Raw genomic sequence first — 20,036 nt, 5'->3', positions numbered from 1 at the left:
TTCTACAGCCAAAGATCTAGAAACACTGCTTTTTGTCAAAAGCAGGGAACTCCGCAGTTCTGCGAAGTTACTTTCAAAACCTTTAAAGACAATTACTGACAATAATAAATGGGCTAAGTATTTATGGGAATCACCTGACCTCTGTAGATCAGATAAGTTATGAGATAGGATTTGGGGTCAGAAGAAGCAGAGCTGCTGATTTTGAGACATCAACAGCTAAAAACGACCAAATTCATTTGCTTCTTCGCAGCGTGAAGAGCAATGTTCAGCATCTAATATCAATTTGGAGCATGTGATTCTAATTTGTAACACATACTTATCTGATCTACAGGGGTCAGGTGATTTCCATAAACACTTAGCCCATTTATTACTGTCAGTAATAGTCTTTAAATATTTTGAAATGAAAGTTAAAGTTAAAAAAATAAATATTTTATGAAGTCAGTTAAATTTATAACGGAATGCTTCCCACATAAACATAACAACATAAACACACAGTTTGACAAAGACTTATCTTTAAGACTATACATGTATTAACATTACTTTCATATTGTGTCAGACTCAAAGTCTTTTCTTCTCTAGCTTTAACTCAGTTGTAAAGCTCCACATAGTTTACATCAAAATTATGAAAACAGAGAAAAAGCAGGAAAAAAAAAATCTAAGTTCGTCATTTTTGTTGCACAATGATAAATCTAACAGTTAAAAGTGATCTTAGTTTGTGATCTTAGTGATTAGTCTGTTGTTACAGCTTCAATTTTAAAAGCTTGTTCTGTAAATTAACATCTTTATTAAAAGCAGCTTGTGTAGACGTTTTCTTCCTGTCGCACTGTGACTAAAGAGTTGTGCAACAACGATGAAGCTTATGAAAAGAAGGGAAATAATATTTTGCGTCATATTTTGTCTGCATTACTCAAGGATTTTTTAAAAGCTAAGCTCTCTTTTTATTTCCCCTTTTCTTTGTCCTTGACTTTCAGATTAATTCCGGCATTTAAAAGGCAGCTGACGTTAGCTGCTATGCTGCATTACTTTGTTTTATCTGTGACGAGGGAGAAAGGTCAGAGGTCCAGTGGCTCGGGATGCACAAGGCAATGTTTAGCATTAAAGCTGTGCAGTGTAAACAACATACTTGCTGTCAGCTATTGAACATTACACAGACAAACACACACAGACACGCACTCATACACGGCCACAACTGCAGCGTACATTATGCAGGTGTTTCCTGCTCTGCTATGATGAATCACTTTGTCTTCCTCTTCTCTTTTCAGCTGGGTTTCCTTTAACTCTGGGTTACCTTCACATCCTCACAGGAGGAATTGCAGCAGAGCATGAATGCTGAAAAGCAAAGACCTCTCAATGAACAGTAAAATCTGTTTTTGATTTATTTTACAAAACCATGCTGTCATTAGTCTCCAGTTCCAAACCCAAATCTATTAATTATTTAAAACAAGCAGCCTAAATAGAAAACAGATGGCTTTTAGAAATGATCATCCACTGCTTGTCATGAAGCATAAAGCCAAACAGCTAGTAAACACTGCCTCGCCTTCCCCACTCATGAAAAAGGAAGCTGTAGGCTAACAGATACCTGCTGTGGGTTTTTTGCGTAGGTTGGCTTGTGCATTGTGGAATCCAAGTTAAAAGTGTTGTTTCTTCTTCACCAGTCAGTCTGGGTCTGTGCACGTCAGTTCCTCAATGAATGTGTTATGTATCTGTTTTATATGGCTTTATGTGGTCGGTAGAATAAAAGGGCTGTGTGGAAATCCCGCCTTGTTATCTGTGTACTATCTGATGCTAACTAATAAGCTTCTCCTCCTGTACCTGCCATGTTACAAACTGTTGGCCAGCTAGCACCTTCCCATATCAACAATCGTTTTCGTTAACATGTAATTCAAGCTGCACGCTGTTCTCTTCTCTTCATCTTTTAGCTATAAGCCATATCCATCTTGCTTTGCCTTCTTTCTGTTGTCTTTTACAGCATTGCCCTTAGTGAGAAGGTGCGTCAACACTGAAGCCACCATTACCGACAGGCTTGGGGTTATGGTTAACAGCATAGCCTGCAGTGATTTTATTTATGAACTTGTGAAATAGAAGAGAATATGTAGGGAAATGGATGTGATGATTTTTGACTTGTTTAACGGCATGCTAAGTGGTGGAAACACCTCATGCTTTCTTAATTTACTGTTGAGTAATGCAATCACTTTTTAATCAGTGTACTTAATGTGTATTTCATGATGCTTTTCAGGTCACAGTAAACCAAAGTCAATCCAGCACTTCTCAGGCTTAAGGCTCACTTAACAGGCAGACAAAGTTAGTGTCTAACGTCAGCCGGTGAATCGTAAAAAATATTTCTGTTAGGTGGGGGAGATTCTGCTGTAAATGTTCAATGAGGAAAAAGCTAAACAGACTGTAGATTATCTCAGAATGTGTTCAACAGAGGTCAGACAACAGAGACAGGACACAAATGGCGGACACAGTTATCTTGTTCACAGTATTGCTTTTTTCTGTTGGCAGACACAGCCTACGAATTCGATTTGGGCATATTTCTAAAGGCTAAAAATGTGGTGTTATTTAACTTGTAAATGACAGACATATACATACAGTCTTAGCAAACATTGGTTCATTTCAAGCTCAAAACATACACTTGGTTCCTGTCCAAATATGTCTTACACATACTGTTAAATCTATACGGACCTAAAAGAAGAATTACCCCGAGATGGTAGATTTTAAATGATATGTCAACAGTGTCAAAATGCAACAGTTCGCATAAAACAGTGAACATAAGGCTAACACTACATCTTGCTAACGTACATTTTTTTTATCGCGTCATGCAATATATAATTTCCAGGCTTAAATAACGGTTTCACTTTTGATAGCTTAGATTTTATATCTTGTTTTTTGAGTCACTCAAGGCTAACAATAGCTATTGTTTAAAAGTGGTTAGCCCACTGGGTTAGCATGAACCTCCTTTCACAAACTGCAGTTGCTAATCAATCTTGAAGCAGTTTAATGAATTTTGTTGGATCGTCTATTTTTGTTCAAACATTGCAAGAACATAGCAGTAGCTAGCCCACGGCATGATATTAGCATTTTAGTTTTCCCCCTTAGCCTGCTGCCGCTGTGTGTATGGTGAGTCGAAAAATGCTCTGAGGTGAAAAAACACATCTTTCTTTGTGTTAAGTAGTCACATGTTGTGATTGAGAGAACAATTTCATCTCTGTCCTTGAGGTTTAAACTTTCACATCCTTTTATAAGAATTTATTTGTCTCCTCATCTTTGGAGAATGTGAATCTCTTCTCTGCAGAGTATGATTTAACTTCACCAGACAAGGGCTTGTTTTTAAAACAAAATCATACTTATCCCAGTGTTACTGTATGTTGACTCCTTAACCTTTGTATCTCCTAAAATGGCTCCTGCTTAAAATGATCCTGTTGTCTAGGAAACGTCTTCCCTTGTTGTATATTTTTGGATCTCAGAGGCTCATTAAGGCTTTCGCACCGCACCAAGCCAAACACAACCGGAGTGTGCATGAGGGGCTGGATTCTGTGAGTCAGTATACCCAGGCCCGTATGCTTCACTGGGCTGCGTTTGCCACAGGCCAGGGCTTATGAAACAGTGTCATGATGAATGTGGTAAAGGGATGTGAACCGTCATGGCTAGTGCAATTTCTGCTGTGTGTGTCTCGAATCTGAACATCTCCATGTTTGTTTTCTCCTCCATCTGCCCGCTTGTTGATACTTCTGTCGCTCGGCGTGTGTCTTCCTGTCCCTCTCCGCTTCTCTTGATCAGTTTAGCACAATGTCTTGTGATGCTTTATTCAAGTGACAGAGAATCATGTGGACAGAGAGACAGCAGAGGGAAAGGTTGCGAGCAGTGAAGGAGGCAGTGATGGCTGTCAAAGCCTTTACAAGCTCTAGCTGGTTTGCCTGCAGGTAAAAAAAATAAGGTTCTCCTGGATTACTGACTTCTAATACTGAAACCTCAATATTGCATCTGCAGCATGGTACAAGGGATTAACAGATACAGTTTAATTTACCTTATTTGCATGTTAAGAAAGATTATAACAGACACGTACCATGCAGGAGTTCTTTATTCTCAGGGATAGATTAGTCATTCACAGATTTATTTGCTGAAATGAGGATAATTTTCTCCCCTGAATCTGTGGATTTTTCCCTCCTCCATTCCTCACCTCCTCCAAACGTCTCACCTCCCGTTCCTCGCTCTTTGCAGGAAATAAAGAAAGAGGCAAAGCGGGATGGAGGACAGACGAGCATGATCCGATCGGAGCTTTCCAATGGAAGGGCCAGCCCTGTGTCCGACACCAGCGTACGACCGGGCAGGAGAGGTACCTGACCGCACTCACACACACACATATTGTGGTCATTTGGCAGGTTTAAGTCTTCAGTCTCAAACACAGATCCTCTTAGTGTGAAGAAAGATTTAGGTCAAGCATTCCCTGCTTGGCGGTGTAAACACTCAGTGGTGGAATATAGCTAAGTACATTTAGTGAAGTCGTGTATTCAAATATTTGAGGTACCTGTACTTTGGAATATTTTCTATTCATACCGCTTCATGACCTCTCAAACTCCACCAACAGATGTCAATGTACTTCCTCCTTTATTACAATCACCTGAAGGCAATCATGACCAATTACAGGAGAATCACTATCTCGTGGTGTTGGCCAATCCAATTCAAAGAGATTTTCAGATTTTCAAAAGAGCATTTGTTTTTAATGATGTTGAAGTTGTTGCCCTTGGTTGGATGAATCAAGCATCCTGACATCTGTGCTTTGATAACTGCGACCGTGTTTCTAGCTTTTGTTTTAGACTTTTGACACTCCAAACTATTAACTGATTAAAAGAAGAGTCCAATATGGTATCTAATGATTTCAAATCAAATAAAAGAGCAGTCACAGAGTTCATTTGTGTTTTCATAATTCTATAAACTTTAACTGAGGTTATATTCTCAATGCATATACCATGTAAGGGCACACACCGACCACTAACACTACAAAAGCAGTTAAAAGATTTTTAAATGCTGGTAGTAATTTTACTCAAATGATCAAAGTACTTCCTTATGAACTTCTTTTGATGCTTTGACACCCTGATGTGCAACAGCTCTTTATTAACATGAGGAGGAGTGCCACCTTGTGGACAATAGAAGAATTGCAGTGTTATTTTTAAATGGCCTTGTTGGTGTGGAATGAGTCAGTGTGATAAGGAGGCTAATGAGTGTTAGAAAACTACTTACAGTCGGGTGTGAAGCATTTGGCGTCCTTGCTGGTAAATAAGGCGTCCTTTAATTGAAAGTTTAAAAGTGATTCCTCGCTCATGAGGGTGTTTAAAACACCTGCTCACACACCGTCAGTCCTAAGTATGGAAAAGTATGAAAGCTAGTAATGTCACATGTAAGCCTAACATATGTTTGTTTGTGTGTATGTGTGTGTGTGTCTGCAGGAGAGCAGATCCGTAAGCGAAGGTGTAAAGCAGCGTTCAGCTACGTGCCTCAGCATGAAGACGAGCTAGGGTTGAAAATAGGAGATGTCATTGAGATCATCGCAGAGGTGAGACGGATTGTCTGATTCCTAATGGAGGCAATAGTACGGTGGCTGTGAGGGCTCAAAACTTTACAATTAAGGAAAGACATGGAAGTAATCAAACACAAACAATACCAAATAGAGACAATACATCAAATACAAAGAATTCAACCAAAAACTGAAAACTAAATAATTCAGGTAAATATTTGGTCTGTGTGATTAGAGGTAAATGAGTCACCTTATCTTATAGTCCATCAACAAAAGATCCATCTCCAAATGCTTTTTCAAGTAGTGGTTAAAGATTTTGACTATTTAAGGATCTTAGGGTGTCATTTCCTTCTCTTTGAAACTGGTGAGCTTTAAATACTTTTGTGATTTCTTGCAAACAGAAGTTTAATCAATCAATACTTCAATTAAAGGGATACTTCACCCATTTTGCATTAAGTACACTGATTCAAATGGGTGAAGTATCCCTTTAAGAATATTCAAAATAGTCAATAGTTGCATCCTGGGTAGATATTTTCACCACCGTTTATCCAGTACATTTGCTTTAGTAAAATGTGTCTGAACGTGCATGTAGAATTATCTGTGTACATTTTTGCTTCTGTGAGTTACTCTGTGTTGTCTTTGTTGTGTGTGTGTGTGTGTGTGTGTGTGTGTGTGTGTGTGTGTATTCAGGTAGAGGAGGGTTGGTGGGAGGGGTCTCTAAATGGGAAGACTGGAATGTTTCCGTCCAATTTCACCAAAGAGATCCTGACAGAGTCGGAGACGCCATCTTTAGACACTTCTCAGGAGGAGCTGCGAAGTGGACGCACCAGTGAGTCGAAGCCAATCAGAAAGCAGGAGGACAGCCAAATGTAAACCAAAACTTTAGATATGAGAATTTTCAAATGCTTAACAAAGGTCTGTGTCTGTGTGTGTGTGCGTGTGTGTGTGCGTGTGTGTGTGTGTGTGTGTGTGTGTGTGTGTGTAGGTAAGGACAGTCCAGGCAGTGAGAGTGATGGAGCAGACAGTCGGTCAGAAACAGGGTCAGCAGAGATCCAGCCCAAGAAGGTAAACAATGATGTCATTCTGCAGACTTCTCAATGCTTGATTCAACACCTTTAGGTACAGATTTGATCGATTTGGATTTAACTGTAGTCTTTTCTTTTCATCCCCCTTTTATGCCTCTACTAATTTTAAAGGGAAATATTTGACTTTCTCACTCCATATAAATCATCTGTCACCTTTAGCAAATGATTAGTTTCATTCTTATTCATGTGGTGTTGATGGCCTGGTGGTTTGTGGGTATGCAACTAATGGAGGCTGTAGTCCTTCAGGCAGGCAGCCTGGTTTCACACCTGTCTCTTATTTCCCACAAGATGTTCCCCTCTCTCTCTCGCTACATGACATATGACTTAGAGAAAGTCAACTTCTCCTGCCTTTGGAGCTGTACCACCAAAAACTACATGTGCCAGAATGCATTGTGCAAAAGAAGCCTTTGTCTTTCTTTGTTGATATAGAAGTCTGCTTAAACACTGTTACATGTATGTGATGTCTGTGACATCATCTGAACAGAGACAGGGACTTGAACTTCCAGATAAAACAGATTACCGGCTCACCAACAGCATCAAGAGACAAAAAGAGAAAAAGAGATTTTACAGCTGTGCTGAGCTGCTCCCCAGAGATTCACTGCACATTGGTAACAAGTGCAGGCTTTTTTCTTTTTATACTCAGAGAATTTGCAAAATTTCCCAATAAACCCACTCAGGCTGTTTCAGCTGACTGCAGCAGCTGCCGCCCACTAAGCAAACGGCACACATTCAGGGCAAGGAAAGCTTACACCGGTCACTTTATAAAAACTAAAACCACAGAAATGTGTTTTCCTTTTTTTGGTTTACCTTTGCATTTATTCTGTTTTATGTCATTTCATCATTTTAGGTCAAAGGGTTTGGCTTTGGTGACATCTTCAAAGATCAGCCCATCAAGCTCAGACCACGGTCTGTGGACATGGACTCAGAGGGGGACAAGGTGAGACACACACACACACACACACACACACACACACACACACACACACCCTGGACACATTCACTTCATACATTTTTGAAACTGTAATCATTGTATTGTGTGCAGTGAGGGAAGGAAGTCCCTGTGCTTGGCTCCTCCCCCTTCCTCGGATACAGTTATACAGCACAGGAAGTCTTTTAATGTTGACACATAAAACACACAAACACACAGACACACACACACACACACCCTGCAGGGATTTGACAAGCAAAGCAGAAGTGAGAGCTCGGTGGGGCAAAGAGAGGGAGGGAGAGACAGAGAGAGGCAGAGAGGAGGGAGGTGATACAGCTTTTCACTGACGTTTACATTCACACTCACCCACCAAACACACACACACACACACACTCACACACAGTCACACACTCACACTCTGTCTGCTGCTGCTGCTGTTGGAGCTCCGTCTGTCTGTCTGAGTTAGACTGAACCTGAGGAGAGGACGGTAGGTTCTGTTCCTCTATGAGATTTCTCAAGTTTGTTCCTCCCTTATCCTCAGCTTTGTATTCTGTGTAATGTGCACTTTTTATGTTAAATTAAACTGCTCAGCTACTCAGAAGATTTATCTTGAAGTAACTTATCAATAAAGCCTCCTGGAAGCTAGGCGAGTTTTGTTATTACGATTACACGATTTAGGAAGAAAGTAAAACATTTCTGTTGCAATAAATTGTTCTTTTGATTCAAGTTGTTTCAGGGCAGGGAATTTTAATTTCAGAGGGAATATGTTTGGAGCTTGTTTTTTTTTTTTTTTTTTAAACAATCATGCTAATTTATGGTTGGGAATAAAAGGCTTGGAATTAACAAAGGAAAACGTGTGGTTTTAAATTGCCGGTGATTTTCAGCAATGCAGAAACGTTTGTTGTATTTAGAGAACATTTCAATTATCTACTTTAAAATGTAGTATACACACCCGAGTTTTAAAGCTGCTGGGAGCAGTTTTTAGCTGGTTATGAAACAGACTGCAATGAAAACGGATGGCTCTATGTGACCTTAAAAAAGCAAACAGCAAGACAATCAAGATATGAAGTGTTGTAGAAACACGTTTTTAATTCCTCTTATCGCTGCCACTGGGTCAGTGTTCAATAAAGAGATTAAGAGCAAATTGCTAAACAGCCTTTCGTTACTTTTTCGGGAAAAGGATTCACAGAGAGTGACAGGTGTGGAAGTTAAATGAACGCATGGCGAGATATTTTGTTTTTAAAAAATAAGGATTCTTGACGAGATTAGCAGAGAGCTTTTTGTCCGCTTACAGCAGGCGCAGAGTTCACAGAAGTCGAAAGACTTTCTTGTATTGAGGTCCCTTAAATGTGATTCTATCGTATTAAAGTATTTGAAAAATAATCAGTGTTTCTCCTAAATGACAAGCTTGGCCGGTGTTTGGAATCAATTTTTCATCATCAGAACATAAAACTCTAAGAAAAACCAGGTTTCTCATCCATTGTTTTTGGCTTTGAATAGAAGTCTTTAAAAAAAAACCTGCTCTGTGCATGACACTAGCTTGAACCTTCAAATCATCTCTGAGTATCTAAACCACAAAGAAGTGAAACCACATCACATATCATTTGAATGTCACTAAATGTTACAGTGACTGACGACAAGAGGTAAATAAAATCAGAGACGCAGGAAAGAAAATGAGTTACGTGGGTGTGTGGTGTGTTTGCCCTGAAGGATGTGTGTCAGCCGGTCCTGCTGAGCGGGAAGTTGTGATGTTGCTTTATGGTGAGACGAGACTCTCTGCTCTCTAATGAGGTGACAGCAGGCCGTCTCCATCCGGTGCGAGGGGGTCTTTGAGTCACATGACGCCACGTCAACTGTGAAGTTTATCTTCTTGCAAATGTCACACTTACGACTCGAGCAGGGATGTGTACTTTTCTGCAGAGATGCACCAAGTGATTTTGAGCCTCTTTGATTGAAATAATAATTTGGATGACTATTTGCACCAGAATTAAACAGTATCAGGCTTCTTTTTCACCATGAAAAGAGGGGAGGTTTTATGTGTGTCTTGCAGATTTCCTTCTTTTTAGTGAGTCACTTGTCCTTGAGATCAGCTGAGTACTCAATGTGAAACAAAAGTCTGCAGTGTAAACTATTTCCCTGAAGCAGTGTCAGCCATAAGATGGTATCAGGAAAAAATAACGTAATGCCCTTGAGAAAATGTTTAAAAAATAGACAAGAATGACCCAAAACACACGTGTTTAAATCCCCTACTTCTGCAGCACTAAAACTAGATACATACATATACATATTGCAATTTCAACTTAAAGGCTGAATGTGTGACATTTTACTCATATATACAGCAGTATATACTCTTTGTGATATCTTTGTGAGTCCAGAGTGTCTTGCTGTCTGTGATGTTAGCTGCATCTACACGGCGTTAGCATTGACGGGGCGGCTGGTCGGAGCCTCCTCCCTTTGCATATAAAAGCTATTTGAGCTAATGACTAGAGACAAGACGAATAACATACTGTACTCACTGATGAATGTAACATCAGTGTTTTAGATCAGGGTAATTTGGCTTCATGTTTCAACAGAGATTGCTGCTTGTCTCTGATATCAGTAATGAAATTTACATATTCAAATACAGTAGGAAAAGGGGAACAAATACATATTCCTTCAATTAGCTATATTCACCAACCTAAGACATTTTACCCAAGAAACCCAGTGAGTTAAGAAACTGCAACAGCAAGTTCAAAGTGCTAACTCATTCCTGGGTTTGGGGATTTAATTATGCAGCAGTTTTAAAATGAGATACACTAACATTCAACCTCCCTGTGATGTCGTTAAGATATCTCCCTGCTTGTGGCTCCACATGGGTCTCATTATAGAGAAGAGGGAGTGCGGGAAGGGTGAAGAGAGAGGAGGGAAGCTGGTGGTGGTGGTGGGGAGTTTTTTTTCTCTCTCTCTCTCTCTCTCTCTCTCAAACAGAACAGAGCAGTGTGTGTGTTTTGGGACAGACTGGGTCTTGTGAATGTGTGTGTTTTCCTGTGGAAGAGCCACCCTGGTTCCACAAATACTGTCGAGGGATCCACTCCAGCCGTACAACAACGGCTCCTTTATCAGAACACACATGTATGCACACACGCACACACACTCACACACACACACACACACACACACACACACACACACACACACACTCACACACTTCTTCCTTGAATCAGCTCCGTGATAAACCAGATCTCATCCTCTCTATTAAGCTGGTCAGTTTGGAGCTGTGGGACAGAGCTTTTCACTGGAGAGAAAGGACTATTTATTTATTTTAGGTAAAACGTTTAAATGTATACTATTTTATTTTTAAAATTACCTGATTTTCTCATTTTCGTCATGTTCACAGAGTCACTCTAATGTTGATAATGTCTGCTGGTTAGTTGCTTCACCACTGTGGTTAAGAGTAAAATGTCATCACAACTATTTTAAGAAATGTCTCCCTGACAGGATTCATTTCAACTGACTTTGGTGAGACCTTTACGTCTATATTTAATGTTTCACTTTCAGGTCAATTTTCTTATTTGGAGCTTTATTTTTGAGCTCTCTATGCCTTTATTTTAGAGACAGTGATTGGAGTAACAAATGATGGAGAGAGAGAGTGGGGAATGACATCGATCACTTAAGATCTGTTTTTTGTTCTAATTAGCAAATATTAGCTTGCTAACATGCTAAACTTAAAATAGTAAACAAAGTAAACGTTATATGAAGGCTCAACATAAAAAAGGCTAGTTAGCAATGTCATTGTGAGCAGCCTAATAGCAGGCTACCATTAGCGTTTAGCTAAACAGACCTGTTAGCTACTTGGCTAACATTAGTTAAAGTGGTGCAGACAGTTGCTTTTTAAAAAAACAAAACAAAAAAACAAATGATTTCATGGGCATCCTGGGAATACAAGAAACCATTTTTTAGAGCGCAAATGGTATGAAAATAAAGAGGAAATAATTCTGACTGCAGCAGTGTCATAAATCTGCTGTTTTAGGAACAGTTTCTCAAAAGTCAAACACATAAAAAAAACTGCTTCAGTTGTTGTAACTGGTCTATATCATAATCTGGGTAGCTGTAATGTAATTTCCTTTTTTAAAGAACTGGGGCTATATTTATATGTGGAAGTAGTTTTTAACATTTGGTAAACCATTTTTGGTTTTGCTGTATCTGATCAGCATATTTTAAAATGTTCCTACAATGAAATTCACCTGATGAGTATAAAGAACCCATCCTTAGGAACCATATGGCGTTTTGCACTGTAAATGCAAAATACGTTTGATTTATAATTTATTTGGAAACCTGTAGTGATTACAAATTGAAGAAATCTTCAAGAGTTGTCAGTTCCTGAAATATCTCTTTAAAGTTAACTCTGCTTTCACGACCACACAAACAGCAGCTGTATCACATTATCCACCAGAGACGTTTGTGAGAGTGAACACAGCACGCACAGGAAGTCCTGAGCAGATTCTGTGTGGTGACACTGAGATGATAAGGTTTTAAATGAACGTGTCAAAAGCAAACACTTTCTTCTTTCTGTGCGTCACTCAGGTCAATGAGAAAGCAGCGAGCGGGGCTCCTGAAAGCATGAAGACTGAACCTGACAGCAAAGCCAAAGGTGAGGAGGTACAGCTTCACGAAATGACAAATGTTAACGTTTTTATTATTTTTTATTTTGCATTTTATTTCCTTCTTTTTTTAGTTAAGTTTACTTCTGTTGCAGCCTTGTTAATGTAATTATCACGTTATTCTTATATAGTCAAGATAAGTTCTCATTTTGAAAATCATTCCATCTTGCTTGCAAAAGAAAAACAAACCTTATAAGGATGATAAAACACAAAGCAAGCACAACTGTCTTCTTAACTTTAAGTTTTTGCACATTTCCTGTGCGCATGACAATAAGTACCTGTGTATTCAGACATTGTAGTTCCTTCACCAGAATATGATTTTTTTTGTACATTTTTATCGTTTCACTCTCTAATTTTAGCTGGTTTCTAAAGACAATGAACCTCTAAATGTGTGATTTCTTCATTGCTGTTACTGATTACACCATTGTCAGTTTTCAGAGATTTTTTTCTTATTCAAAAGAGACGTTTGCTGGTCTTTCCTTTTATATACAGTATGTCGCCAGGTAGCTTGAATATGTTGTTCCTCAGTTCTGTGGATTTTTCTTCTGACTCAGTCTTACTTTTGATTGTCAGGACGGGAGCAATGTAAGGTCCTCTTTCCATATGAAGCACAAAATGAAGATGAGCTTCAACTCAAAGAGGGAGATATTGTCAACATCATCACCAAGGTCAGTCAGCAGATGAGTTTACCGTATGTGGGTTTGCTGCATGTTTGCATCATCTAGTTAGTTTTAATGTTTGTGCAGGTAATTGAATCACACTTGACATCCAGGCACATACTCACATGCCTCCATCAGACACTTGAGATGGAATTCAGACCAAACATTTGGCTGTTTTCTGTGCAGGACTGTGCGGATGCAGGCTGGTGGATGGGGGAGATCGGGGGAAGGCAAGGTGTTTTTCCAGATAACTTTGTCAAGCTGCTAGAACCGGAGAAAGAGGTACATTTTGCCAGGAAGACACACGAAAACAAATCCTTGTTTATGGTGATTAAAGTAGCTTAGAGCGTTTAAAAAAGAGAAGTAATCCTCAAAGTGTTTTTTTAATCTGCGTCTGTGTGTGTGGGTTAACAGAGACCAAAGAAGCCGCCTCCTCCTAGTGCACCCTCAGCGAAGCACAACACAGGTACAGTAACACCTCGTGTTTTCATTTTCTCCTCACTCTGTCTTGTATTTTTTGGTTTTCTGAGAGTAAAAACAGATGGATAGAAACAACACTCAGAAACGTGTGAACTCTGACTTGTAGAGAAAAAGTCGGAGATAAAGAAGGTTCCTCCCGAGCGGCCTGAACATCTGCCACAGAGGGACCAGGATCGAGGTACAGTCAAGAGGACTTTGGCCTTGCTCTGCCAACCTTCAACCTGCAGCTCCTGCAGCATCTAACTACTTTTTTCTGGGGGCTGTTTTCACATAAATACATTTTGACTGTGGCATAGATTAAACAAATAGTCAGAATTCATGGAGATGTTGAAAATAATCTGGTGCAAAAAGCTATTACTATGCTAAACAGGGACTATGGTCCATTATGTCCTGGCTTAATAAAGAGTATAAGAAATGGCCTAGCAAGAATCAGCATTCAACTGCTCAGTTTAAACCACCAGCAGCACAGGCAACAATGTTTGTTTGTTTGTTTTTCAGATTTTAAAGGTTGCAATGACATTTTACCTTAAATGAAAATGTTCCAGATAAAATATCATTACTGACCCTGTTGGGTGGGCAGTCACTTTCATCATCAGAAATAAACAATGGATGTGTATGTGGTCAGCACATGTGTAACTTACACATCGTTACCGCACGTCTAAGCCTTGATATGCTTGAAGATAACGTGTCTTATTGATGACCCTTGAACTATTAGCTTTTTATTTTTGTGAAATTGTCCAACTTGATTTAGAATAGCTCACGGATAAATTCAACTTTCACTACAGATCAGTCAAAGTATCTTTGTGAGTCCAGCCCCTGTTCTTTTCAGCTGTTAGAGGATAAGTCACAGATACTTGATAAGTTCAATATAATGAATCCTGCAGTAAATATGCTTGAAGGTGGGGTTTTTTTCAGCTATGAATGGAGCAAAGCATGCTGCAGATTTTTTTGTTTCAGTGTTTTGGTATTGAAACAAGAGCAGCGGAATAATCGCTTGCAGCCTGTTTGTTTCCTTTTTTAAAAACAGAGGAACAAAGATTTTATTGGAAAAAAACGGTGTCTGCAACAGTCTCTAAAACAGGAAGTCTCGAGCTCGGTGGTTTTGTTCTTGACAGATGATGGAACAGACTGGTGCGAGACACAAGCAATCAATTGTCTCTGCAGTTTTTTTCTTACCAATACAAAACAAGCTTTATTTACATGACCAAGGCATTCAAAGTCTGCACTCATTTCCTGTAATTTGTTGACGTAAGCAGTGGAAGAAGTTGCCTAATACAAATACATAAAGAAAAAGCAAAGTGTCCTACTGTCTTTAAAAAATATTTTTCTAAGATTTTTTTTTAACCAAAAATGCTTCAAAAACAATAATGATCCATCAACTTTAAATTTATAAATGAAAAGGATTTCTAAATAAATATTAAAAGAATTAAACAGAAATAGATAATTACATAATCAGGTATAAATTGATGTTATTATTTAGTATTAATGATCATAATAACCACTTCATGTGTGTTCTTATGTTGGTTCAGTGGTTTTAAAACTCGGGCTCTGGCCCCTGTAAAGAGTCATAGGATAAATTGTCGGGGTCCTGAGATGAATAATGAGCTATAAAAAAAAGTCATGCTCAATGTTAGTTAGTATTTCATTTTATTTTTTATTAAATGTGTAAAATTTGCCCATAGGATGATACAGTCATCTTTTTATTAAGAGATAAGACAGTATAAATAGAAAGCAAATAATACACATTTATCAATGAGTTTAAGGAAAAGCGCTTCATATAAATAAAAAACAAACATTATCCTCAGCAGTTTCTTCGACTTGTTCACTTCTCAGTTAAAGCTCAAGCGTACTCACATGCACACTTATAATCCAAACAGAAATGATACAAACCGTAACAATACTTACAAATCCTACCTGACAGCTGATCTTCCTGAACTTTACTCGGCCCTGTAATCCTCCATTTTTTTGTTGTTGCTTTTTTTGTTATTCTCTCTTTTGGCAGCCTGGGGCAACTACAGACTTCCTCTTCATGTTCTTCCACTTCATTTTTTTTCCGTTTCACAATCCTCTTTAGCTCGCTGCATCTCCTACCTTCATCTCTGAATTCCCGTCTTCCCCTTTCTCATCGTGCAATTCTCCTCACGTGTGTGTATATATTCAACAGTTTGCTTTTCATTTGATCCCTCGTGTCTTTTTGGCTTGTGTAGGTGAAGAGGTGAAGTTTGGAGAAATCCCAAAGCCATCCCTCCCATCCATCCTCCCAAAGAAACCCCTCCCTCCAAAGACTAGCTCCTCCTCTTCCTCCTCACAACCCCCGCGGCGTCCAGAGAGACCGCCCACTTTAGCGTCAGTACATTCTCAAACATGCAAACTCAATCCCATAATCATCTCAGCATACACAGCCTAATGTTGTTGTATGGTTTACCTGCTCAGGTGTGAAAGCCCCAAGTCTGAGGGTGGGGCTTCGACACCAGATTCTGCTCCTGACAGGTCACATGACACTGGTGAGTTTGGTGAGGATTGTCGACCACTTGGATCAAGATAAGGTTCCTCAGTCGCTGTCAGAGTGCTCTGCTTGTCTCTGAACTCATATCAAACCTGATATAGTAACAGTGTGTGTTTGTGTTTGTGTTAAATCAGATGTGGACCTGGACGCTGTGGTGTTGTCAACGGAGAAGCTGAGTCATCCGACGGCATCTCGGCCTCGAGTCACAGACCGCCGGCCTCGCTCACAGATCATCTCAACAGTAAGTGTTCTCATTGTTAGCCTGTAATTTGCGTTTGCTTTGTATTGTATTTCCTGATAGCACAAGAAGTCAGCAAAAACTCCAGGGATTGTCTTTATATCAAGCACAAATATAAACCTTGACATATGAATAAAATTATTCCATTTTGGGGGTCAAAGGTCACTGTGAACTCTCAATCCATCTTTGCTTAAATCAATAAAACATTTTTTTTAAATGTTTCAGTATAAGATGAAAAAACAGCTTTAACAAGGTCGATAAACCACGAGCAGATTCCCTGACCACAGTTATTATCTGTGAGTTTCACTGATGGATGTAAACATGCAATATTAATGTCTGGGGAGGCATAGTACAATTACATGTTTCTGGGGACAAGCAATAATGGATAACGCATATTTCTTCCCAAAAAATGTTCAGGGGAAAAAAGCAAAAAACTTGAAGTGCTTAAATGATTAAATAAATCGCTCTCTCTCTTTCTCCTGTAGTCTTCCTTGTCCAGTATTGATATAGAGCCGCCTGTAGTGGAGGACAGAAAGGACAGAGGGAAGGAGGAACCAGAGAACGTCACCATCAGGCCTGTGGAAGTTACCCTGAGGAAAGGACTGCACAACATCTCTGTAAGACCACTCTAACTGTTCAACATTTATTGCATCCAGCAGAGGGCAGCAAAGCACAGTTTTCATTGTTGAGACTATAAAAATATTTTCATTTACTAATGAAAAAAGAGAAACAGTCCAGGGCTTCCATTCAAACATATTACAGTATATTCTACTACTGTACATGTCATCATATGCTTAGCAGATATCCAGGTAGGCCTATAGCCTGTTTGAAGTTTATAATACCACACTATGTTCCTTACGATAAAGTGTTTTCCAATTTGGATCTGGAATTGTCAACATTGACATTTTCATTTACTGAGAATATTTATTATTTAATTTCTGTAATTTTAATTTTAAATTCTGTCAATAAAGGAAGCTCTTTTGATTCATTAAAAAACACAACTACCAGTTAAGATGACATATGTTGAGCACAATCCAGCCTACAATAACCTTTTAATATAACATGTAAATTCTTAAAATGACCGATCTGGGTCTCTATTTGTCTTCAGGTACCTGACAGTAAAGCACCACTGCCTGTCAAGCCCTCTGTCCTGACCCCGCCGACCTCCAGCCAACGCCCTGTGTCCCCGTCTTCCTCCTCGGGTCTGACCCCCTCCCCAGAGCTTCGCCATTCACCTCTGACCCCCCCGACACTTGAGGAACTCAGGAACCAGCTGAGAGACCTGAGGTCCTCTGTAGAACTGCTGAAGAGCCAGCACAGGTACAACACACGCCAAGGCGTTTGTGTACATATGTCTATGAGTCATGATGCTGATTGTTTGTGTTTGTTGTGTGTTTCAGGCAGGAGATGAAGCATTTGTCGAACGCATTAGATGAAGAGAAGAAGATTCGTCTTAGTTTACAGGTGAGGGTCAGCACAGATTTCTGCGGTTATATGCTTATTAATGCAATCATTCTGACTGTAAAAGGTTAAAAAAGTAAATAAAAATATCCTGCATATGTGCCTAACACTTACATTTTGTTTCTGCATGTATGTGATTGTATTTTAGACGTGGCAACAGAGTGAACATAAAATTAAATATCTGGTTAGAACCAATGACATGTTCAGCAAAGTGAAGTTAATTTATTGTGTATAGTTACAAATAAGGTATGTCTGATGCATTGTTAATTGCTAAAGAAATCTTTCTTCCACCCCTTATTTTTCTTCACAATTAAAAACAAGGAACCTAAATATATCCCGCTGTATAAATATAATGTGTTATTTGCAAAATGCTGCCTGAAAACAAATCAAATTTTGTTTAGATATGATTTAAAGGGAGCAACTGAATACCAGTTATTGCACAAAATGTAACAACCTTATATCTCTTTCTTTGACAGATGGAAGTAGAGCACATAAAGAAGAACCTGTCAAAATGAAGAATATATCATTATCATCAGTGCACTATGACCGACACAGCAGAGGCCAGCATTTGAAAACATTCTCTCTATTGGCCTGAGAAACTACAGCCAAAATAAAGTTTGTGCCAAATGATCGTCAAGGTCAACATCAGCATCAACACATCAATATTGAAACAGCCGACTTCCCCTTCCCCCGATGCCGCCTTATCCTGTGTTTACTTTCTTTAATTTTCTCTTAAAGAGGCTTTTCTGTTACGTTTTCTGCTATCTTGTCGATGCTTGGTGTGCCACAGGTAATGACTGACCGAGTCCTGTGGCAGTGTGTTGCTACAATGATGTCACGGCTGCCGTGGCAGCCTCACTGGTACTTTTTATGTAGAAGTATGAAGGAAACTCGGAAATTGACATTCGTAGCCCAGTTGGTTCAGACAACCTCTGTGCGGTTCTGTGTCCACTCTGCGGCCTTTGCCTCATATTAGTGTGCGTGTGTGTGTGTGTGTGTTTGTGTGTGACTGCATTCTTATTTTTCCTTCAAAATGGGGACAGGAGTTTTAATTCAACATAATGGGGACCTTTTGTAAAGCTAGGTTGTTTTGAGGGATCCTGACCTCTTATTGTAAGGTTAGGATTTTGGTTGATGAAGGCACATCATTACACACAGAGAGCTTGATGTTTCTGTGTTACACTGCAGGCTGGTGATTTTGAAGCACAAGACAACAGGACAAGCATTGATTCATGTACTGTACCTGCAGCTCTTTCTTCTTAGTGTCATACATTTGAAATTTGTGGTTAAATCTTTTAGTTATTTGGAGGTTAAACTTAAAAGCACATCAATATTATTCCTCCATCAATTTAATAAAATCCTAAAAACATGTCAAGTTGCAGCCCACTGTAGGTGCTATTTTAAAAATGTACATTTTGGGAAAGTGGCTGGCGTTCTTGGTAGTTATATCACAAGATAATTAATGTACATTTGATTCAGCTATAGATTGTAGCTCAGTAGCTAAGCATAGTTAAATGATTTTTTTTTTTTGACAAAATGCAAATAGAAATTTGGCTGAAAATAAAACATAAAAAAAAGAATATCAAAATAAAAGCACATGAAACTGTGCACATGCCCTATGTGTGTTATTCTTTTTTTTTTTTTTTTTTTTTTTTTGAGTATTGCCTTCCGGACAAAAACATATAATTTTATCTTTTTTGCTTTTGAATTTCTGCTTCATGTCTCCAGAAACCTAAAGAATCATCATATGCTTCATATCCCCCAAAATAACAAAAACATTAGTAATATGCATCTGAAGTTTCTGGTGGTCTTTTGGTAGCAGGGAAAGGTTAAGGACAGGGTTTGAGGAATGTAGTCACTGAAAGGACCTCACAGGTTAATGAAGAAAAATGTGTGTGTGTATGTGCATGTGTGTGTGTGTGTGTGTGGTTGCATGTACGGCTGTTTGCCTCCCTTCCTTATATGTGCACAGAATCTATGGCAACCCGTCACTGTGGCCTTCCTGTTTTGACTCCAAATATTTGTTTTTCTTTCTTTCGTATGACAACAAGAAAACTGCTACAACTGAGGCTACAAGTTGTTTTCTTGACTTGGTCCTTTCTCTCCAGGATAGTGATAAATATATACTTTTATATTTCAGTGTAATAAAGATGCTATTATGTACTGTATGTGTGCATACTTTGTTCTTATTAATGATGAGTATTTCACGTGTTAAATCGCTCGTTACAAGACTTATTCAAGCAATCACTGCTCCTTCATGGATACTTTTTAAAGAGAGACACTAGAAAAAAAAAACTGAAGCTCTAATTAAACAGAGAAGTGAAAGTTGCTGACTCAGATTCAAGGACAAGTGAAAGATCTGCAAGAGATCTGCTTCAGCATTATTTGAAAGAGAAAAAAAAGTTTAAAAAAAATCCAACTAACTGAATCTCTGAATATTTGACAGCACACCACATACTGTTGTGCATCTTAACTATTGCAGCATACTATGTTTTTTGTGTTCAGTGTTTTAGCTTTATTGAAG

General features: G+C 38.9%; 1 protein-coding gene across 3 annotated transcripts in view; it reads left to right on the top strand.

Annotated features, from left to right (window-relative positions):
• Positions 1 to 19,680, top strand: part of sh3kbp1 (SH3-domain kinase binding protein 1) — a 31,168-nt gene extending 11,488 nt beyond the window's left edge. Inside the window, exons 3-19 of one of the 3 annotated variants that reach the window (XM_079361539.1) lie at positions 4,222 to 4,336; positions 5,448 to 5,554; positions 6,206 to 6,344; positions 6,501 to 6,580; positions 7,448 to 7,537; positions 12,092 to 12,158; positions 12,742 to 12,836; positions 13,014 to 13,109; positions 13,242 to 13,293; positions 13,414 to 13,485; positions 15,515 to 15,653; positions 15,741 to 15,811; positions 15,948 to 16,054; positions 16,537 to 16,668; positions 17,160 to 17,371; positions 17,452 to 17,515; positions 17,989 to 19,680. In XM_079361539.1, the coding sequence (XP_079217665.1) occupies positions 4,222 to 4,336; positions 5,448 to 5,554; positions 6,206 to 6,344; positions 6,501 to 6,580; positions 7,448 to 7,537; positions 12,092 to 12,158; positions 12,742 to 12,836; positions 13,014 to 13,109; positions 13,242 to 13,293; positions 13,414 to 13,485; positions 15,515 to 15,653; positions 15,741 to 15,811; positions 15,948 to 16,054; positions 16,537 to 16,668; positions 17,160 to 17,371; positions 17,452 to 17,515; positions 17,989 to 18,027 (1,677 nt within the window). In that variant the 3' untranslated portion in view covers positions 18,028 to 19,680. The remainder of the gene's footprint in view (positions 1 to 4,221; positions 4,337 to 5,447; positions 5,555 to 6,205; positions 6,345 to 6,500; positions 6,581 to 7,447; positions 7,538 to 12,091; positions 12,159 to 12,741; positions 12,837 to 13,013; positions 13,110 to 13,241; positions 13,294 to 13,413; positions 13,486 to 15,514; positions 15,654 to 15,740; positions 15,812 to 15,947; positions 16,055 to 16,536; positions 16,669 to 17,159; positions 17,372 to 17,451; positions 17,516 to 17,988) is intronic. The other 2 variants (XM_079361540.1, XM_079361541.1) reach the window with 2 other exon arrangements.
• Positions 19,681 to 20,036: the final 356 nt, after the last annotated feature.

Source organism: Symphodus melops, assembly GCF_947650265.1.
Source record: "Symphodus melops genome assembly, chromosome: 14".
Taxonomy (NCBI): Eukaryota; Metazoa; Chordata; class Actinopteri; order Labriformes; family Labridae; genus Symphodus; species Symphodus melops.
Note: the sequence above shows the minus strand (reverse complement) of the source record. Positions and strands in the feature narration are given on the sequence as shown.